Genomic DNA, 23,169 nt, shown 5'->3' on the forward strand with positions numbered 1-23,169 from the left:
GACAGCAGCCCAAACACATGGTAGGCAGCCCTGAAGATCTGTGGAACCGGGTCTATCAGTGTGAATATTACTGAAAAACCTGCAGAAGAGAGATAATGTGGTGTGGGTTCTATACTGTACAGTAGTAGGTCATGTTTCTTAGTGATCAAATGTTTATTTGAGCTAAAATACGCTTAAATGCTGCACTGGACATAGAAATCATCCACTGCAAAATAGTATTGTATTGTAAGTATTGAGAATAAATGTAACTCTGAGAGTGGGAAAAGCCATATTAACATAACACTGAGTTAACATTTTTATTTCTTAGTGTGGGTTGTGATATACCTGAAGCTATTAAGGATAAGGCGATGAACACTGCGAGGTTGTTCAGAAGTGGCTGTCTGCAGTATCTGGAGGATTTTGGCCTTAGAAATAAATATATAATGTCAAATCTACAATTTTAAACGATCCAAATGAAAATGTCATGGACCTATAATTGAGTTACCTTGCCATGACATAGAACTGAGGGACCAGAACCGCCGCCATGAATATTACAAGTACAATTTGACTGAAAAACAACCATACACAACAAATTGTTACAAAATAAATACAATCAGAATGACATAAAGGAGCTAAATCACCACAAAAACAAAACTATGATCGTTGTAAAAGTCACTTCCTAACATTTACAAAAAAACATTCATCACACCACACCACTTACAATTTTAACCTTTGATCCCTTGGTAAACTTCTGCTAGTATGATATGCCATGTATACTAGCGTGTAATGAAACATCATGTTTATTATCCTTTCAGTCAGACGGGTGTAACTCCCCAACAACCAGATCCTGTCTGTGGTATTACCACCTGCTCCAAACGTGCACCAAGTGGAAGGATCATGTTTCTGTCCACAGTGAGTGACTCAGAATGCATTAACCATGTGGAGTGGACCCTTGCATCCCTACTCTGAAGAGAACATTACGCAAAAATAACAGATCTGCAAGCTCACAGTGTATCTCTACTGGTTCTTGTTTGGTGCATTCCCACAGGTTGATGTTGACGTGGTTTGGCCAGAAGATCCTGATGCAGTTTATTGGAATTGGGGATCCCAGAGGAATAAAACACAATTTCCTCACATTGTGTAAAAAGCCATGTTCCGCCCTCAGTGCATGCAACAACAGCAGCATCACCCCTGCTCCATATTAACACACTGTGGCAAATGTCAGTGCAGACATTTAAAATCTGTTCACTCTTAATATTCCTGTCAGTAGTCATTTTTCAGTCTTAACGGTTGAATATAGTGTCTGTAAGAGTCAATTAACAGCTACCAACTACAGTGGAACATGGGACATGTTATCAACTACAGTGGAACATGGGACATGATCAGCAATGATAATTGCAATGGATATATGAATGCTCTTGGTAAGTGTCTTGGTGTGACAAATGATCCTTTACAATTATTTTTTTTGTTTTTGTATCATTTAAAGAGAGACATTAACAGTTAATTATTTAGGCTGGAGTGGAAGTTTTTATACATAAACAAAAAAAATAATAACATCAGTGTCAAACCAAATGGTGCGAAATTATTGTTTTGTGAAATCTTAGATTTAGCAGGCATATGACCACCAATCACAATTTTTCCTACAAAAACAAAATAACTAATATTAGTCTCATACAAAGGGGTGAGAAGAAGTGATTGTTTTGTAAAATCTTACATTTTAGCAATGGTGTGAAAAAGTATGAAATGTTTGTTGCACTTATGACCTGTTGCTTGCTGTCAGATTAATTAAAGTACTGTATGTACAGTAGTATGTGCAAGATAACATGTATTTCTCTTTTCTACACACAGGTATTGATTTTGCAACACGTAAGATTGCCTGCATGATGAAGCCCCAGAAAGTGATTACGCAAGATGGAGATTCTTTCTCCATTCAAACACTGAGTACTTTTAGAAACCTTTCATGTTCATTTACAATTGGAAAAGAGATTGAAGAATTGTCCAAAGGAATTGACAACAGGTCATGCCAGGTAGGAACGTTTTCAATAGGCTATCACACTACATATAGAGTATAGACTAATTCCATAATAAAAAAGGCTTTATATTGACAATTTAATTTTATACCAGACAGTGGTGAACTGGGACAATGGCAAGCTGGTGTGTGTTCAGAAAGGAGAAAAGAAGAACAGAGGGTGGACCCACTGGATACAGGGAGATGAGCTTCATCTGGTATGATGTTATTCCTCAAACAAATTCACAATTTATTTTAATGCCTCATAAGAGACCAATCCATGTGAGCAAGGCTAAGTAAAAAAATACTTTGTAAATGTCATAGTGCACATAGTATGAGATTCAAAGATCAATCTTGCACACCAAATCGTAATTCCTTAATGAAGTTTCAATCTTATAATCTTCAACAGAGTGACAAAGGTCACTCATACTACCTTGTACTGTACAGTAGTAAAAACATTTTTTCTATCGATTAGTCACCCTGTGGAGACTTTTTGTCACCAATCATTAATGACCAGAAGTTGTTCCCTATGGAGACACAAATAGCCCTATAGAGTCTCCTCAAATGATTGTTTTAGGAATGTGTCAACTCAAAAACAAACAAAATCAAATCCATGAATTAAAGACTCCATGAGGTGAGCAATCGATAGGACAAAAAAAGTCAACTATCCCTTTAAACATACTCCAAAGCATCTGCAGAAATGTTACTGGGTGTGGGAATTGCATTCCTGAGACTTATACCATTATTACCAATGTAGTCTGACTGGATCTTTTTTGTCTAAAGGAGTTTTGTGGGTGTAAACACTACTGGGTGTGACCGTACAGTGTTTAATTGGTAAATGTCAAGGGCAGAGTGGTATCGTAGACCTGACTGACACATCACTGATGATGCCATCACGCCATAGCTATTACAATAGTGTTAATTGGTTCAATAAAGCATAGCAACCCTTCACGATAGGAAAAGTATTTAATTGTGGCGATCAGTAAACACATTAACAAACCAGCTGAACTCAATGAGGGGGCCTGCATGGTGAATGGCCACATTCCCACAGGCTGACATGGGCCCCCTCGAAGGGACCCTGGCAAGGCAAGACCTTCTCCATTAGGGCCGATTCATACTCCTATTTTACCGCTGTTTCGGCGTTGTAGTGCCGAAATGATTTCGGCTCGTCAGAAATGTTCAGTAGCACCGAAGAGACGACTTTAGGACGGTACCCGCACCCCCGAACCTCAAATGACGTCACCACATTGTAGGCTCTACAGAGCCGAACCGACTTTTATTCGGCTCTAAAATAGGAGTATGAATAGGCCCTTAGCTGTTTGAACATGGCAGGGTGAACCAGAATTACCCTTGTTCAGTGCTGAAGCCAGGAATCCAGAATGAAGTAATGGATTAAACCCAAAACATAAAATACATGATTACATAGACAAAAACATTAATCACAACCCCCCAATGCATTCCCAGGTAAACAATAACACAACAATAGAACAATAATGAATATAGGTGAGCCCCCAAGGCATGTTAGTAAGTCTCTCATCAGCTACGTAACAGCCCAGGACACTACATGTGTCGCAATAGATTATTCTTTTTAGTGGGTTTGAACTTTGGGCAGATTTGTGCACCTATGGGCAATTAATCGGTCATCACATCGTTATCGGACGATATTGGCCTTAAAATGCAATATCGGTATCGAATCGATCAAAATAATATATCGGTTTTAGCAGATATTTTATTTTATAATAATTATGTTGAAAAATAAATAAAGTGTTTTCTGGGGAAGCTTTCAAAAGAGTAGACAAGTTGGAACATTTTTAAATAAAAATACTAAATTCAAACTGTTTATGTTGGGATATGTGCCAACATTTCAGTTTTGGAATAAAGAGGCATTTCTTTCTTCAAATTCAAGCCTTTTTTCAGAATGGACAAAATAATTTAAATGTTATAGGCCTACAGAATGAGATCATATCGACATTGCTTATATCGGTTATCGGCCATAACAGCAATCGGCAGCAATCGGATATCGATATTAGCGAAAATGTCTCATCGGTACATCCCTACTTTGTCTCATCTGTGTCCTCTATTTGTGATGCATGTCTGTATAGTATAGGCTATATAAGTATTTATAGCTGCCTATTTCTATTATACCAACTATTTGGTAGACTGAATGCATAATTTTTTTTTCTTGTTCTAGGTGATCACCTGTGAAGATCAAGTCTGCAAACAGGTTTTTAAAAGGAGTGCCTAATTTCCACTTTCTGGGGAATAAATCTGACTTGGAGGAAAGGACCTTCACACTGTGTCCATTCTGCTCTAAATATGGAGTATGTGCAAAATCTGTGTACTTTATGCCACCAAGGTCTGTGGCTCCCTCTAGGGTCGAGTCTCCAACCTCAGAGTCTTGTATTGAGTTACCGTAATTCAACTGGGTGCTATTGAAATAAATAAATAAAATACTAACTCACACCACATCACAACAGCAACTTGAGTGGACTGTGTCTTCAGCTCATTATTTTCATTGTAGAAAACCTGAGCCTCAAATGAATTATCCTCTAGGTCAGTGGTTCTCAAACTTTTCATGCTCTAAGAGAGAGATGTGCTCTGTAGGCTACTTCTCCATGTAATGTTTTCATGGTGGATTTCCTCTGCGTGCTCTGGGTTTCTTTCAAAGGCCTGGCCCTGCAGGTTTGAGCTGAAGCGGATCCCTGGTTGCTCTCCAGTGGCTGGCTAACTGTTAATAGTTCAGGTCCAGGATGTAATATGTACAAGTGCAATTAAATTAAACAATTACTGGAGCTTCCTTAAAGGTTGTGTGTCCCAGGAAAGCTGTAACGTGTCTTAGGGTGTTGCTCTATAGTGGAGACTTATGAATGACTCTAGGCCTAACACTAATTACTCTGAGTCTAATGTTAAATCACATAAGGTCCCTGAGTGCCTACTTATTCTGGGTCATCATGTCAATTGTGATTCTCCCGGATTTCCTGAATTCTCAAAGCAGATAATAAGAAATGGCTCGGAAACCTACTGACACACATTTAAAGACAGGCACCAGGGGTTTTTCTAGTGGAAGTGGGATTTTTAATTAGATTTGTAACCTACTGACATACTGAAATACTGACACACTGATTGACATAATATGCACATATTATATGGAATTACTCTGCAATAGTTAGAAATGTGAAAAGGAATGAGATTTGTATAACACACACACACACACACACACACACACACACACACACACACACACACACACAGTCTGTCTGCTGAATACTATATATGTAGCCTATAATTCAATATAAATTTCATAAAATTCCTTATTTCCTTTAATGAATGAATGGTTTAACACAGTGGGCCTAACTCGGCCTACAGTATAGGTCTATGATTATGCTTGCTTGCAAACGAACGCATGTTCTCTTTGATACCGACCAAGTATAACGAAGGACTGAATCCTCAAAAATGAAAAGCAAAAGTGAGGTGAAAATAATAGTTTTTGAGATATGATGCACATTGGCATCTTCATCATTTTGGATGTGTTACTCTTCCCACCGCTGCTGCTGCAGGCAGCGTGGGGTTTCCCACAGCTGATTGCAGGGAGGGTTACCGCGCCCATCTCGTCGTTCCGTTCGTTCGTTCGTTCGATGGCCGGATGAGAGCGCTCCAAGAGCAAGGACACGGGTTAACAGTCTGACAAAAAGGAAACATTAGCTCCCTTGTTGAACCAAGTGCATCGTTTAATTCGGAAAAGTATTGCTTTGTCTCTCTCCGGCTGCTCCACCGTGTCGTTGAGCCCCATAGAAGACGTTGTGGGTGTGATCCCCCCCTGCCTTGCCTGCCCTCCCCTCTCCGGTTGGTTGACTGAGGTTGTCAGAGCTCTCCAACCGTAGCTCCGCTCCGCACACACTCAACTAGCTGGCTAGCTAGTTCCACAGCTAGCTGCTCGCTGTTCGTTGATGCGTGCATTGGAGGGATACACCGTTTCCATTTCCAGTCAATGCAAAAGACATCAAAGCAAACACAAATCGAAGCAGGTGAGTTTGGAGAAGAAAATACCCGACGACGTCTGCCGTTCTTTTTTCCGCGGTGAGAATAGCTGGCTGTGGAATATTGTGTGAGAATATCAGTGCCCGGGGGTGGGGTATCTGTCGACAGCTAGCTTGTTAGCGACTTATCGTTGTGGGGGTATAGCTGATAAATCTGTGCGGGCGAATATAAAAGCAATCTGTGGTTGTTAGGAAAAAATAAATAATGTTGAGATTTCGTTCTGGATAAATATCACTCAGAAACCAAAATACTGCTTCCTTGCCCTATTTTATGAATGTCAGTGAATGGTGCTAGCTGAATGCCGCTTGATGTCAACGATGAGGGGATGTTTGGCCTAAATCAGCTAGAACCAGCTAATGCTATGTAGCTAATACGATTTCCCATTAACTGGTATTATGTTACGTGAGCTGTTAATGGAAAGCTGGATTAGTGATTTCATAAAGCACACGAGCTTACATTGATGACCTGTATCTAAATGGAAAATGTTGATTTAATATCGTAAGATAGGCTGGCTGCCAGTTGATGACACAGCCCCTTCATTGCCTTACTGGAGCAATAAACGTCCGATATAGGAAATGTAACGTAGGTGCAAACGTTAGTTTACACTTATCTCTTAACCGGATCAGGAATAAAACAATGAATATATGTGTAGATCGGTATGAACTATTGTAATAAAGTACGAAGGAAATGCTGTTGCAAGCCATTCTGTCTTGTGCCACCAATAATACAATACAACTCCACTTGCAGTCAACCTGGGTGGGTGTTCCAGTGAAAATGCTTAACGAAGGTTATGCTAGTAAACTGTCCTTTTTGAAGAAGTGAGCTCCCTCTCAACCAAATTAAACGTACTCTCGTATCATTTACATTCCTTATTGCAATCTGACTGCAAGTCAAGCTGGCCACCACCCGACCTTGCAGTTTCTCCAGGAGGGAGGATTGGGACCTCCTCTTCTAGAGTCTAGACCACAGAGAGCCAGCTAACTGTGTACATATATGTTGTAATCAAATCAAAAAGGCACGGTTGACGGTAACAAGATTGCAAGTATCGAAGTAATTGGATTTGCTGTAGGCAGGCAAACAGCCCCACACAGTAGTTATAGTTAACCCACCTACCGACCGCGTTCACTTGAATGGTGTTAGCTACCTAGCAGTCCGCGTAATTGCGGAAGAACAACAGTCTTTCTGGAAATGTAATGTTAGAAAGCGATATGTGGCAAGCGGCTCATATTGACGGTCGGTTGTGAGTTAATGTCGACAATGAAGGGATTTGTTTGAGTTATGAGAGGAAGTGGCTCTATTTAAAGTGCTGAAATGTCTCGTTCTGCCCTGCCTACAGGCCTACATACCGACCAACTTGCTAGCAGGCTAACTACCGGGCAGCAGTGTACAAGATGGCGTTAGCTGCATCTTCTCGGATTTCCATCAGTGCAAGGCAGATTAGTATTGCATTGCGCGGCTTTCAGCCAAGTTTGAAAAAATATACATCCCACATAGCATCAAAACTGTACTACAATATTATTGCCTTATTATTATTGCCTTATTATCTAGTCGAGGCAATTAAATCATTCAGCTGGGCTATGATGAGTATTGAGTAGTGTTATTGTAGAGGCTCGTCTATTTACGTAGCGAACGGACGTACTGCTGCTACAGTTTTCCCACAACAAATATTCAAACATGATGCAAACGGTCCCACTTCTGTACGCAAATCATGTGCATGAAATCCCATGTTACTGTCAGCATATTAGACCCACAGTGTTAAGCAAACCTGTGGGAACTGAACAGCAGAAGTAGTTATATCTTGTAATTATTATTATTATTGCGTTTTTATAGTAGATTAATCTCATGTTGGTGTCAACATGACTACACTGGGTACATATGCGTTTCACTGATGATGCTCATGAATGTGTATTGATTTTCTGCAAATACAATCTGAATGGTGATGGCACTGTTGCTTTCAAATTAAATTTGAGACTGACAGAAAGTGAGAGCAGTGAGAAAATCCAGGCACTTGCTTTAAGCATGTTAAATGTAACAGAATTAAGCTTAATCTCATCCTATTATTTTATGAATGGAATAGCATATTTCTGACTTCTGTCCAGGGTTCGCCAGCTGTTTCTCATGTTGGTGGACATGGATAGGATTAGAGATTTAACTGAAAGGGTTTTAGCTTTTAGGATTATGGACTTGCTCAGTGATAGTGCTGGTTATGATCCTTTCTCTGATCCAGCTTTAGACCGGTGAAACATCGCATTATCAGGCCAATATTTAAAACTGGACTCCACACATCCATGATTAGAAAATGTTTGGATCCACAATACAAAATTATATTAGGCTTACTGCAGGTTTCATAATCGTGTTGTCATCTCTTTAAGGGAAGGGTAGGCACACGTAACAATTACTATGATCATGCAGCAACACAAGCTAAGCTGTCATCTGAGAAAATACATTTGTGTTACTACTTGAAGGCCTAAGTGCTTACTACACAGACATACGATGGTTCTCAGATGGATATGTAGGAACAGGCTTTCAGCTTCAGGGGGCAGCAGGCAGTGACTGCCCTCAAGAGACCTGAGAACAGTCAGTAAGTCACAACTTTAGGCTATTTGCCACAACGCAGTTTATCGTGCAGTCAGCTGACCCTGATCAGGCGCTTAGAAAGGAGAAGTGATGTGATGGAGGAACTCCAAACTGTAAGAATCTGCAGACCTTCATAAGCAAACAATGTTTCTGAAAAGGGAAAGCTTAATGCTAAGTTATTAACAGCATTTAGGCTACTCGGATATGCTCGATACTACAAGGGGTTGTTCCAGGCCTAACCCAACAGAAGATCTCAAATAATTACAGGAATGTTATCCAGGATAACATTTAAGGTATGGTCTTGTAAACATAAAACAGGAGCTTGAACTATGCTGCTGTGTATTCTATATTATTTGTCATAAAATTAGTATAGAAGCTGAAAAAAGTAGACGATGGACATATACAGTATATGATCGTAACCTTACCCAGCCAGGATAACATTAAAGGTTTCATCCTAGTTTTGTAACCACTCAAGCAGTTAGCGTATTTAACCACATGACCCTTAGCGTCGCCAAAATAGCTGATCTATGGGTGTTTTTTTTGTCAGGGAAAAAAGGAGTGGGTCTAGTATATGGTCCCCTGGGGTCTCCGTTCAACGAAGTGTATATATGGTTTATGTACAGGAGCCTCTCTTCTAATTTAAACACATCACTTTAACTTTAATTGTTATGTTATTGTAATCATCTTGCTATACAAAATTATACCAGTGAGTGCACATTTAATCAACGGTGGTCTTTGTTTGCAAGTGAAGGCATATTTTACAATACAAATAAACAACGGTAATGGGTCGCAGACTCGCACACCAAGACTGCATTTATTTTCAATTATTTATTCTTGCATTTTGAACAGGAGGCAAACATTTTGGCTATCCAGCCTTCACACTGATCAAGGCTGGATAGCTGAAACGTTTCTCCTGTTCAAAATGCAAGAATAAATGATTGAAATACAGTCTTCGTGTGTGTGACCCATTACCGTTATTTATTTGATATGATTTGAACAGGTAACGCACCTAAAGTCAGAGCACGGTGGTCACATGAAGACTTAAGAGTATATTTTACAATATGCCAGGGTTAAGTTGAAATAAGAACTTAATCTGAATGTCCCGGGGACCCCCAGGGCAGGGACCCCCCACGGTAACTCTGTCATTTCCCAACCGTTTTGGATGCGGGACGGCTCGCCGGAACCGGGCCGGCACCCTGGCTGCGTTCATGTGGGTCTGTAATTTCCGGGGACCCCCAGGGACCCCCACACGGAGTTGCACCACTCACTTCACACTATTGTATGACAAAGTATAAAATTGGGCTTAAGTGGTTAATCAGACTAATACATTGGGTATATAATTATATATATATATATTATGAATGAGAGAGTTATCCTACAAGTGAACTTGTTCCTAAAGTTTCTGTTGAAGCCACATTTTCCTGTATGTAAATTTCTTCCCTTTTGTAATTCACATCCTGCATAATTCATCCATTGTATTGAAAAACAAATTGGAAATGGTCAAAGTAGGCAATACCGCATTTTACCCCTGTGCTGTGGAAAATGCAGATTTATTTTCTTTTTCTTAAAGCTAGTAAAGTTAAAGTACCTCACACTAGGGATTGGCAATCGAACACAATAAAACATCACATTATTCTTCCTTACCAAATACCTTGATCGATATCTTCCAAAACATTTTGAAACACTGAGTTGCATCGCGCCAAATCGTGATTATCATATAGCCAGATTCTTGCCAAGACACTGACTGCCCTAATCTTTTTAAAAGACATGCATCATTAGATGGGTCCAACCTAAAAGTTGTCCATTTTGTGGTTTTGTTGATGCTGGAAATACTATTTAAAGACATTGATGTTGCAGGGTTCCTGCCAATGTCTTTTAGATCCCTCAACAGAGATGTAATTGTTATTGTGACTTCTGGGGCACCCTGGTCAATGGAGTGGTTAAACTGAGTCTTGAGGGGCGCCCGCTGGCCTAGCGGTCCAGGCACATGCATATAGGCTCTGGCCTGAGCTCGAGTCCTGTTCATGACGACCTTTGCTGCATGTCTTCCCCCATCTCTCCCACCCTCTTTACTGTCATTCTTCACTTGTGTCTTATCAATAAAGACAGAAGTCTTGATTAGTTGAACAAATATGCTGTCATAAAAAATAAATTATATATATATATATATATATATATATATATTCCTACTTTGTTTTTATTGAGGGTTTACAAGCATATGTTCAATAAACAAAAACAAAGGTTTTACAATCCAATCAAACAAGTATAGGAGAGCGAGAGTTTCAAACAAACATTAGGTACAGACCAGTTTTATGCTGAACTTTGTCCAGTAGGGCAATATTACATGCATATTATGTATTGATTGAAGTGGCATTTGGTATCTGAAGGATTGAGGTCAATAGGATAATGACTCCTTTTAGGCCATGTGTCCAAATCGTTTTCTTTTTTACCCAGCTGAAAATGCAAAATGTTCATCCAAACGCCTAGAGTTAAATATGTCAACTCTGACCAGATAAACGCTCTTCAATGGGAATGCACAGCACAGAATAGATGCCTTGTCACACTGCAGGTGTTTACAGCATAGTGTAAATACACGGTGCTCCCACTGAAAGCAATTCGATACATACACTGTGGTCAGGGGAAAAATGTCACGGTGGAATGACCCAGCGTTTTAGTACATGGACATGATTTCTCAGCTTATCTAAATTGTAGATGGTGTGAATTCTCTATCTGTTCTCTTCCAGATCAACAAGTGTCCCGGCAGCTGGAGTAACGTAATTCTAAAAGCTGAGGAAAATGAGTGAACTGGACCAGTTGCGCCAAGAGGCGGAGCAGCTCAAAAATCAGATCAGAGTGAGTGATTAACTGTTGTTTACCTCACCATTTACCATTAATAATGATGAATGCTGTACACTCAAAACATCAAATTAATGAATATATCTGCAGAATTATTTAAGATTTTTTTTTTTTTTCAGGATGCCAGGAAAGCATGTGCAGATGCCACACTTTCACAGGTAACATCGTTATTAACAATTATAGGTATCCATTGGAGAAAAATAACAAAAACATTTAGTCTCAAACTAAACAATATTTTGCATTTTTCTTCCTAGATCACAGCCAACATTGATCCTGTTGGCCGAATTCAGATGCGTACAAGACGAACACTGAGGGGACATCTGGCTAAAATCTATGCCATGCACTGGGGAACAGATTCGAGGTAAAGAATATTCTCACCCATCTATCTGTACATATTTCTACGAGACCTGTGACTCTGTTATTTATTTGTTTATTTTTTCTGTCATTTGTGTAGGCTCTTGGTCAGTGCCTCCCAAGATGGAAAACTCATTATTTGGGACAGCTATACCACAAACAAGGTACAGTTTTATAAGTAGAATCAGATTCCATTCATGTTTGAAGTATTATCTCAAAACTATAACCATACTTGCTGTTAATAGAAACATGGTCTATTGCACTTCAAAAAGGAAAGCAATTACATTATGAGAAGTTTGCTCTAAATCTAGTTAATGTTGCCAATAATGCAACAGTGGCAATTTGGCAAAGAATCATATTTCTGGCGTTCAAAAAATTTACGCCAGAAATGCTGCAAAAGTGAACGCAAACTGGAGGTCACCAAAAGGGACATGAATGTCGTTTGAATGTAAAAGTTCAAACTAGGTCACTCGGGTGGTGCAAGTGTCACCTTCCTGTTCAGGAGTTTGAATCCCCTGTTGCAGGCAGCTTGGTCCATATGAGCGCGTATATTCTTTCTACGTCTGAGCATAGACATGGTAACGCCCCGGCTGCCTCTGATTGGCCTACCGACACAGCCGGTGTCGCCGAGGTGGAAGATGCATGCTGGATAGTCTGCTGCGCGAGGTTACGCCGTGCGGTGGGAAATAAATAATGCAAGTCAAGTACGATATGTAATAGCTACAAGAGAATGACAGCCTGGCACGCGCGTCAGCATCTTTTATTTTTGTAGAAGAGGTAAACTAATATTGTTTAAGCCATTGGCCTGTTTATTTGTATACATGTGTAAACTTTAAACATTATTGTACTGTAAAGAAAGTCTCTTTTCCCTTGATCTTTATTAGTATAATAGTATTAGTTTAGTGTTAGTTTAGATTAATACATGATAATTAACACTTTAATTTAGAACACAGCCAAATCAAATCATAGTAGGCCTACCTGTTCAATCATTTATTCAATCAAAGCAAACGGCACAAACAATATTAGTTTGCCTCTTCTACAAAATTTAAAGTTACAAATTACTGTCGCGTGTTGCCATTCTTTGGTACTATTATTTCCCACCACGGAGTAGCCTTGCATCTCGGAGTACAGGCAAGAGCGGCAGTGTCGGTAGGCCAATCGGAGGCAGGCGGGGCGTTACCATGTCTATGCTCGGATGTAGAAAGATTATACGCCATATGACCCTAATCAGCCGTGTTTGTTGAATGGGGAGTGACACTGTTCTTGCTGCACCACAGGCTCTTACAGGCAGGAGCAGTGCTGGTCAGCACGATATGTTGAATGGTGAGGATTAGGGTGGTGGACGTCCTCTTAGTGGGGGGTCCTCACCATAGACATAAAAAGGTAGACTCCTCCTTCGGCTCTGGGGCGTGTGCTTCTTGAGAGAAGGCAAGCTTTCCCGAGGTTCCTTGCGAAGCATAGTGTAAGCATGAGCGGAAGCTTGCCAAGCTTCCCTGTGTGTCACAGAAGGGGACGTTCAGTAGGCCAATCAATTTGTTTTCTCATGCTAATAAAGCTCCCTTGGATTTAATTGATAAATTCCGGAAAAGACGCGCTGTGATTGGCCAGTAGTCACTTGAGTGGCAGCGAAGCAGCGTGCCTTCCACACTGTGGCTGCCACATGACGTCACGGGGTGGCATGCTTAAAGGACATCTTTAGTTTTTTTTTTAGGTTGTCTTTGGAGAAAGTAAAAGATGCGTGTTAACTTTTTTTTCGTTTTAAGGATTTTAGCTGTTTTTGTCAGGGGGCGGGGGATTCGAGCATGGGGCTAAATATGTATTTTTTTTACAAAATGTAATAGTGATTTATTTACTATAGTCCTACTAGACGAAGATTAGTTAAAATTCTTTAAAAAGTATTTTCCCATTCCAAGTGACTACCTTCAGAAGTTTGTTGTCCCTGGGTAGACAACCCGGCCTGGCAGAGATAGGCCAAGATGTGTTCTGAGGAGGAGTGCACCTTTCTAGTAAAGGCAATGAATTCTAACTCTCTTGCCTTCATTTCGCATACATCGCAGGCAACACATTTGTGCTCAAATACAATCGGCTTGGCAGCTGGCGCGCTGTAGTGGTTGTAGAACGCTGTGTGAATGTTTAAATGCGGAGTTCTCCACCACTGAAGGCAAGTCGCATGTCACTCTGTGTGTATACACATAGAAAGACAACCCTACAGGTCATCCAACTGTGTGACCTGCTTACGTATGCATTGCGGGACGCGACACATTGGACAGGTAACCAGTTAGTAATGCACAGAATATTCGTCCGCAGAAAATATTCGGCAGAAAATGAAAAAAATGCATTTTCGGCCTATTCGGTTTCGGCCCCAATAGGCATAAAATATATCACCGAATAGTGTATGCAATTAATGCATTCAAAAGAGCTGAATAAATGTTTTATGGATTATTATTTAAGTTAAGTTTAGCCATAACCATTTATTTTGCCATAAATCACGTAGCTTTAAGGTACGGCCATGACAGCAATGCTAGGAACAAATAATATTAATCATATTCTGATATTCGGTTTTCGGGCCAAGAATTTCCCTTTCGGTGCATCCCTAAACCAAATGTAACCCGCTTTTGACAATATGTGCGTGTAACATCGTGTAACATAGGCTAGTAACATAGTCAGGTGGTGGGTTGATGGTTTGTTTTTCGTTGGAACAACGTGACCGGTCTGTGTCCTAACTAGTTCCATAGACCAATGTCGAATTATTTAGGGAACAAGTCCTCTGTTTGTGCGTCCAGTGAGTGCTTGTTACTGCGTTCAGCAGTAAGAGCAAATTACTAAAAAGGGGATGGGCCGGTGGAAGCATGCATGAGCAAAAAGAACAGATCTTCAAGCTAACAACGCGTTAAGTTAGCTTGCAGATCTGTACGTGTGACGTAGTCTATGTTGCGTCAGACCACTTCCAGTGCTAGTGGGCAAAATTATGCAGATTTGCGGAAAGAAGCTTTTTTTTAATAGACTGAGCACTGAGCAATATGTGTGCAAAGTGTGGAGTCAGTAGGAGCACACGTGTGTGTGGTGTCTGCCTCGATTCTGGTAGTTTGAGTTCCAACTTCCAAGTTGAATTAATTCCCTGATTCCCTGAGGTGTCCTCCAAAACATTGCTGTTGTGTTATTATACAGTGTTATTGTACAGTGTGTATTTGTGTAATTTGTAGCATTTCTGAATTCACATTCTTATCATATTCTATTCCAAAGTGTAAAATATGGCATTTGACCAAATTTGTAGTTTTGACATGGTGTTTCTGAATTTAGAGGACCTTTTTCTTTGATGTATTGGCTTCTATTTTTTAAATGCAACCAACCTATTTATTATGTCTGGTTTATACTTAATATTTACAGCAGTGTCAAAATATCAGTTCTACAAGCTACGATGCATTCTGTATTAACTACAAAAAACAAAAACTGTATGATTATCTTGTGGGCTCCATGTCGTCCAAGTGTGCATCCAGTCCACAACTATACTTATATTGATTATGTTTTTGCAGTGCACTTTGTATTAACATTGTTCACCCTTGAAACCTAGTGTCTGTATTCTGGGCATTAAATAGGGTGAAAGGCAGTGAAAGTGACTAGCTGACAATGACTGCAATTTCATTCTGACTTCGTAGATTATCTGGCATTTTTGATCAAGAGACTTGGTGTAGGGGGAAAAAAGGAGGGGACCAACTACCAAGTAGAGTAGAGACTCCTGGGGAACCCTGGTCAATTAAGTATTTAGGGTTAAATTAAATAAAGTTGTCCATCCATGACAAGAATGGCACAGTGAGCTGTCACATTGTGCCATCTTGTCATGAGAATGTTCTCAATTGGTATAAAAATGTCCTTGATAACGAAATCCTGTACTAGGGCTAATTGTTGCATACTTTAGTTACGTCACTCGGAGAAAGCTGCCCCATGCTTTGTTAGTTTAATCAGGCTTTAAAACCACGTTAACCCTAGCATCTTGGTGGGTCTAAAATAGACAAAGCATTCCTCGAAATAACAGTTTTTGGCAGGAATTTGGTGTAGAGGGGATAACAAATTAGGGTGCCATGGATATGAATTATATATATATATATATATAATATAGGGTTTACTTTTAAGTGGTTATGGTTACATTTCTGCTCAAGAGAACATAATGAAGGAGAAAGTGAAAGGCATGTGTTTAACATTAAAATACATATCTTGTGTGTGCTTTTGTAGGTCCATGCCATTCCTCTTCGCTCTTCCTGGGTCATGACTTGTGCGTATGCACCTTCAGGAAATTATGTCGCCTGTGGAGGCTTAGACAATATCTGCTCCATTTACAATCTCAAAACTCGAGAGGGGAATGTACGCGTAAGCCGTGAGCTCGCTGGACATACAGGTATATGACCTAATCATTGCATTTTTACCATTCTGAAATTAGAATGAATTCATTTTCACATCAAGTAGCATTGTTTGTGCACATTGGCGATAAGTATACATGACTTATACTCTTACAAGTTTCTCCCATGGGACACAAATTAACCTTTAATTATTTATATTGTTAGTTGCAAAGATTTTAAAAAGACCATCACTTATCACCTAAATTAGAAACATTCTTAAAATATATTTCACATGATTTTGCCTGTTAAGTCTAGGCTTAATTGGTCAGCACAGAGATGAAACTCCAGACTAGGCTTAAAATAAGAGTAATTGACCTGTAATATGCTGTTCTTTGAAGAATGGTTAGTTTTTAACTGTTGCTACACTTAAACTTAAAATAAGAGTGAACCCATAGTCTTATATCACTGAGATATTATATCACTTTTGCGATATGTGGCATAACTATTGAGGTACTGTATGACATTTTGTCTATATTGTGCAGCCTTCGCGTGCGTATGCTGCAGGTACGTGCACCCCCCTCCAGTAGCACCTAGACTTGGTTTTATCCTACAGGAAACCCTGAATAGCCCAATGGCAGAAATAACTATTAGTTAAATGCAGATAGATGAAAGTTAGTTTTGAATTGCTTTAATAGAACGCAGACATTTGAAAACAATTTCATCAGACTTGATGATTCCAAGTTTAAGAGATCTCTTCATCTTTCATACAGTGTTCATCTTCAAAGTTGCGTTGGGAATATATTAACATCAAAATATTGCATAAGAAATATATATTTTATGACTGCTACATTCATTCTTTGAATACCAGGTTACCTGTCCTGTTGTCGCTTTGTTGATGACAACCAGATTGTTACAAGTTCTGGAGATACCACTTGGTAAATATAAGAATTACAATCCCACATTCATTTAGTACATGACTTTATCAAATACATTCAGTAAAGTGGTACAAACGGGTATGCATATCTGTCTAATTCTGTATTTTTTTGTCATAGTGCACTTTGGGACATTGAGACTGGGCAGCAGACAACCACATTCGCTGGACACACAGGTGATGTCATGAGCCTGTCACTGGCCCCTGACACAAGGTTATTCGTCTCTGGGGCCTGTGATGCCTCTGCCAAGCTCTGGGATGTCCGAGAGGGCATGTGCAGACAGACATTTACCGGTCATGAGTCCGATATCAATGCCATCTGTGTAAGTGGTTTGTTTACAATTGCATATTGTTGCTGTAGGGTAGAAATCTTGTAGTGTCTCCATATTACAGCTTTTAATGCCCCTCCCCCACACACCCCATAAATGAATGTCCTGTTTTGTCATACAGGATTGTCACGGAAAAGTCACAAATAGCTGATCTAAAAGCCCAATGCATCAGTCAATATTATACATGCTCCTTAGTCTCGCATTGCCAGACTGTTGCCTCTCGCAATTTCCAAATGCTTCCATCATACAGTCTGGAGCAACGGAAGTTCTATCATGAGTAAAATATAAAGCAGAAGTGAAGCCTCCTCCCCACTTCCATTTCGTCTTTACAATCACGCAAATGTATCATAATATAAATCAAAATCATCTAAGCATATATAGCTTGCTGCTTAGCAGAAATGTAAATGACAAAATAAAGATATTTTAAAATATATTTCCGTGCACGGAAATGTCAGCTTCCTTACTCTGATTTCGGGAGGTGTAGTTCCAGACTCTATAGCCTCGGTACCCAGGCTTTTAGGCTCAAAAAATGAAAGCCTGGGGGAACGTGAGACATTTCCTGGTCTAGGAGTGGGAGTGAACTACAGTGCAGAGGGGCGTCACTCTCAATATAGTAATATATGGTTCATTCTGATCGGTGAACCAATATCCTCCAGCGCTTGCTGAAAGCGCACCCGCCCCTCTAGACCAGAAAGCACGCTGGCTGGGCCAAGCTACTAGGCTAGACTATTTGGATATTGTGGAATAGTTGTCTGGCTACGCAAGACTACATTCTCCCTGTCGGATCATGCCTTTTGCACATATATAGAAATGTGAGCGTTTCAGTGTATTTTCTCTCATTTACAGTTCTTCCCCAATGGCAATGCCTTTGCCACGGGCTCCGATGATGCCACCTGCCGGCTCTTTGATCTGCGCGCTGATCAGGAACTGATGATCTACGCCCACGACAACATCATCTGTGGTATCACCTCTGTTGCGTTCTCCAAGAGCGGTCGCCTCCTCCTGGCCGGCTACGATGACTTCAACTGTAATGTGTGGGACACACTAAAGGCTGACCGTGCTGGTTAGTACTTGGAGCATGATCACTCCAAACTACTTTTAAATCTGGCTGCCCAAATCTCACGTCTGGGCATAATAGGCAATAATGCGTGAGTCAAATGGACCCTTACAGGTCCCTTTGGTTCTATTGTACTCTCAGGGTTAAATTAACAATGAAGCTTATTCAGTGTGGATCGGGGTCCTACAGTAGCTAAGTTGTATGAAATGGTGTCCATGGCCTAAATGCATATCAAACTGGTGGTCCTTGAAATTTAAAAGTTTGGGAATAATATCTGTTGACTAAATGGCTGCTGTGGTCCTCTCCTAGGTGTGTTGGCTGGCCATGACAACCGTGTTAGCTGCCTGGGGGTTACTGATGATGGTATGGCAGTTGCAACAGGATCCTGGGACAGTTTTCTGAAGATCTGGAATTGAAGCCTGAAGGTGATCCTCTTTCTTTTGCAATTCAGACTTTTACATTAGCCTACATTGTGTTGAGCGTCATTCCTACAGTATATTTCTCCTATTTTGTTTTATCAGCATTTTGTATTTTATTTTCAGTAGAAGCAGTCTTATTCAGTTTATAATTGTGTGTATAATCAAGAATTAAAGGAGACATGTGTGGTCATTCGAATGGATAGGTGCTGAATTGGGGATGCACTGAATAAGATCTTGTATTAAGATTTGTTTCAAACTGTTTTCCATTTAAATGTGGCTAAGAATAGACAAATGTCACTTGAGACTAAATTGGTCAATATCTTGAACTGCAAAATAAATATTTTTTCTGGCATTGCAAGATAATTGTTTAGCTATTTGTTGGCTTACTATCAAACTGGTTGGTAATATAACTACCCCCCATTCATTTGCTGTAACTGACAAGGTACAATAATGTTCTCATCTTGGGTCAGTTGTGCATTGATTAGTCTTGATATTATTTCCATAAGTGCAAATAAGTCACCTTATGGAAGGGGGGGAATGTGCCGTTCTGGTGAGTCAAATTCTGACATTGATCTGTCTTGGCTCCTCAGATGTTATTTTAACTCCAAAGTTGACTGGAAGACCATTACAACTTCAGAATGTTATATTTCACAGCATCCTCTTCAACACTGTTTAAACTGACTTGGACACCACATAAACGAAGGGAAACCAATGCCTTTCCTACACAAAGAAGAGCACAATTGTTTTATCACCTAGCTAAAAAGAGGATTTCCTGTGGTATCAAATCAGAAACTTGTGCATTCCTTCTTGGACCATTTTATGTTACCTTGAAAGAGAAAAACAACACTATCATCCCATGCAAATGTATGCGTCTTGAAAGCAAATGTTGGAGTGTAATTGTACAAATTATTTAACTTTTTTTTTTCCTTTTTTTTTTTTTTTAAGAATTCTATTCTGATGGTTTGTTATTCTCGATGGCTTTCTTTTTTTTTCTCTTTGTCATATTTCCTCAGTTGTTTTAGACATGTTTGAAATTAAAGCTTGTCTTTCTAATCCAGTTAAATCATGTAAGAAAGATGAGAGAAAATAAACATGCAGAAGCAAAAGCTTGATCAGATTACACGAGCAGCTTTCGAAAATGTCCATGATGTATTTATATACTAGCTGTTTTTGTTTCATCACAGCTTTTTGCACATGAAGAAGCTTTGCCTCTCAACTAATACTATGTTAACTAACCAAGCACATGCTATAAGTTGTGATGAATGCTCATTCCAGTACAAAAGGAGTTGTTATGAGTAACTTTATCCAGTTAACCCCTTAATTCTTGTACATGCCTTTGACTTTGGGTGGGGAGGGATGGGGTAGAATATGATTGGGCTGTGAGATGGTTGGGGCATGGCTGGATTTTATTATATGGATGGGGGAAATTGTGTTTATTATCCACTTTGAGTGAAACACCTCGCCTGATTAAATAGACAGACACTTTCTTTGCTTGGGACTGCAGTTGCAACTCTGTGAATGAAATGTACAAATCAATGTCTGAAAATAATGGTCTGAAATTTTAAGTTAAGACATTCTCATTTTGTCTGCCATGAGTTAATTTAGATGTGCATGCTGTAGACTTGCTTTCAATGGTGCAAAGATCCTAGATCTGTTTTTCTCAAAAGGAGAGTAACCTATTGACTATAATTTGATCTCGATAGGAGCCAATTTTTATTATTTTTTGGCTCAACTCTGCATACATCATGTACTAATACTGGTAATGCTATGCACCAGAGTGAGCAAGAATGGAGAAAGGACTTAATATTGACTGCATACTTAGTGTAAATTATGCTTACCAGTTCTAATGATGCCAATTTTTTGTAATAATTATAACAATCATTGTGAGAAATCTATCCTTCTTAACAGTCCTCTTCCTCCTTGAAATGTCCACACTCAATGGAACAAAAACATCTTCACATACTGTCCATATTAAACACTTTTTGTACAATTTTCTTTGGTCTTAAATTAAGTCAGAAAGCATCTGAATGACAGAACATTTCACTGTATACAGAAGCACTTTTGTTAACCACTTAAACCCCAGCACCCATATTCTGGGGAAAACTTTTGCAGGAAAATGGCAAATCAACAAGCTTGCAAAGCATCACAATATGAAGCTTTGTGAGCTTGTCCTTTGGCTATTTTCACAAATTATTTTATGGCAGTCAGTATAGAGCCCTTAGGGACTCCGGTCAACCAACCTTGGGGTATAAGTGGTTAAAGTTGTGATATATTTTCACTTTTCCTTTTTTCTGCGATGATGTACAATAAATGTGATGTAATTTTGTGTGGCCACAAGTGAAAATGCAATTCAGTTGAGACAGATTCCCTTTTCTCTTTCCATTAATATGATAGAGCTCTGCACCCTTATGTACCTTTTCACTTTTTGTATTTTATTTCAGTCTGTTGGTGTTCCACGGTGAGCTGGATGCAAGATAGATACTGTACTAAATTGTACTGTTATTGAACATGTAATAAAAAGCTGTTTGAGATGTCTTATCCTTGTTGACTTGTTGAGTTGAACCAGAATACTTCATCATACATGGCGTCTTGCTGTGCCAATAGCCAATCAAATTTTTGTTTTAAAGTTTCGGGTGTCGCATCTAATTTAAAAAGTTTATCCTTTTTATAACACTGGCTGCAGTTCTCCAACGTCAACCTCTGCTCAGTCATTGTGATAACCTTTTTATCCTATACTATCTGTATCCCCAATCAACACATTCCTATAGACTGATATTTCTAGGTTATAGAATCTATAGACTACACCCATGTGGATAAGAGGAACCTCTCACCAAGCACATAAGCTATGACCAGCTCTATGTTGGCGTGTAAACATGTTGAACCAACTGGCTCCTACTGTGTACTTACTTACTGATAACATCATACAGTGTATTCTAACATGACATGCCCTGTCTGCTTGTTTTACATCATTGTATTGTATTTTACCCCTAAGACTATCACATCTGTCAACAACTCAGAATCTCTCTGCTGCAAACAGCTATTGCTTGGAAACTTTAGCTCCTTGACCCTAACATTGATATTGTATATCACACTCATCAAAATCAATATAACAAATTAAATTACTTTAGTTTGTTGTGATTAATTGTGATCAGAGGTTGCAGATAGCTATGAAACCTTGTGTTTTTGACACCTAACCCACAATCCCCGTCACTGACACGTCACCTAACTCAAATCCCAGTCGCACACCCCAGGCAAGCGCCCAAGTCATCGTGACATCAGTCCCCTGGTCACCCCAGGCAATCCCCCAGGTGCCCAGGTCATTGTGACATGTGAAAAAGTTCCATTCATGGGCAGGGCATTCCCAGCTAATACATCCCTGTTATGCCCATATATGGAGATCCCTGACTGTGATCAATATTAAGCCCATATATGGGAATGCCAATATATGATCATATTGTGACAGTCTCATGATAACCACTGTGGTTGCTGCAAAGGTCACAGTTAACTATGGAATCATGCATTTCCCGTCAGTCAGCAATGTATCACTCAAAATCCCCATATATGGTGCCCAGGTCTCGTGACATCACATGACATCATCAGGGATGGAGAAGCCCATATATGGAGATCCCTGATGTCATCAATATTAGTATATGTATTTATACTAATATTAATACTGTTGATCGTTCCCCATCCATCCTTCCTTTTCGATGTCTCCCTTTTGACTGATACTGTACCTGTCCATTTAAACTCTAGATGGGCCTGCCCCAAAGTTATTTGTTCATCCACGCCTGGGAGTCAGCGAAAAGAGTTCTCAATAGGCCCGAAATTAAGGCCTGGCCCTACCTGGGCCCTCATCAAACCCTGTATATTCTGCCACCCTTAAATCTCCATATATGGAGCTGACCTGTTCTGACATTCCATATCTTGATCTGACCTCATCACACCCTGTACACTCAAGATAGCCAGTGCACTTGACCTCGTCCTTTGGGGCGAGGTCGCTTCTCGCCCCCAGGCGTCTTACTGGTAAATTTAATTATATTCCAACTATCACAAACAAGGTGAAGAAACAAACATGCAAACAACTACATACACAATTTTGTATACAACTATACGGTAGGACCTATGACATACACACCCTAAACATTATTATTACATTTACAATTTAAGCATTTAGCAGATGCTCTTGTCCAGAATTACTTAACAAACAAGGTAAAAGAAAGAACACCGTTTTGTATGCTCCCCAAAAACTTTCATTACGAGACTGAAAAAAACACAGCGTTTCGCCGA

General features: G+C 39.7%; 2 protein-coding genes across 2 annotated transcripts; both read left to right on the forward strand.

The window, feature by feature from the left end:
* Positions 1-1,201: 1,201 nt before the first annotated feature.
* On the forward strand, positions 1,202-4,453 carry rbp7b (retinol binding protein 7b, cellular). The gene is made up of 4 exons (XM_080776653.1): positions 1,202-1,400; positions 1,828-2,006; positions 2,104-2,205; positions 4,179-4,453. The coding sequence occupies exons 1-4, from the start codon at positions 1,322-1,324 to the stop codon at positions 4,230-4,232; spliced, it is 414 nt and encodes a 137-aa protein (XP_080632779.1). The 5' UTR covers positions 1,202-1,321; the 3' UTR covers positions 4,233-4,453.
* Positions 4,454-5,601: 1,148 nt separating this feature from the next.
* Positions 5,602-21,418, forward strand: LOC308322473 (guanine nucleotide-binding protein G(I)/G(S)/G(T) subunit beta-1). The gene is made up of 11 exons (XM_080773755.1): positions 5,602-6,012; positions 11,347-11,455; positions 11,578-11,616; positions 11,713-11,819; positions 11,913-11,976; positions 16,043-16,205; positions 17,015-17,081; positions 17,199-17,400; positions 18,253-18,469; positions 18,773-18,888; positions 19,473-21,418. Exons 2-10 carry the CDS (start codon positions 11,399-11,401, stop codon positions 18,877-18,879), a joined length of 1,023 nt encoding a protein of 340 aa, XP_080629881.1. The 5' UTR covers positions 5,602-6,012; positions 11,347-11,398; the 3' UTR covers positions 18,880-18,888; positions 19,473-21,418.
* Positions 21,419-23,169: the final 1,751 nt, after the last annotated feature.

The sequence above is a fragment of the Protomyctophum bolini genome (genome assembly GCF_963924005.1).
Source record: "Protomyctophum bolini genome assembly, chromosome: 2".
NCBI classification, from domain to species: Eukaryota; Metazoa; Chordata; class Actinopteri; order Myctophiformes; family Myctophidae; genus Protomyctophum; species Protomyctophum bolini.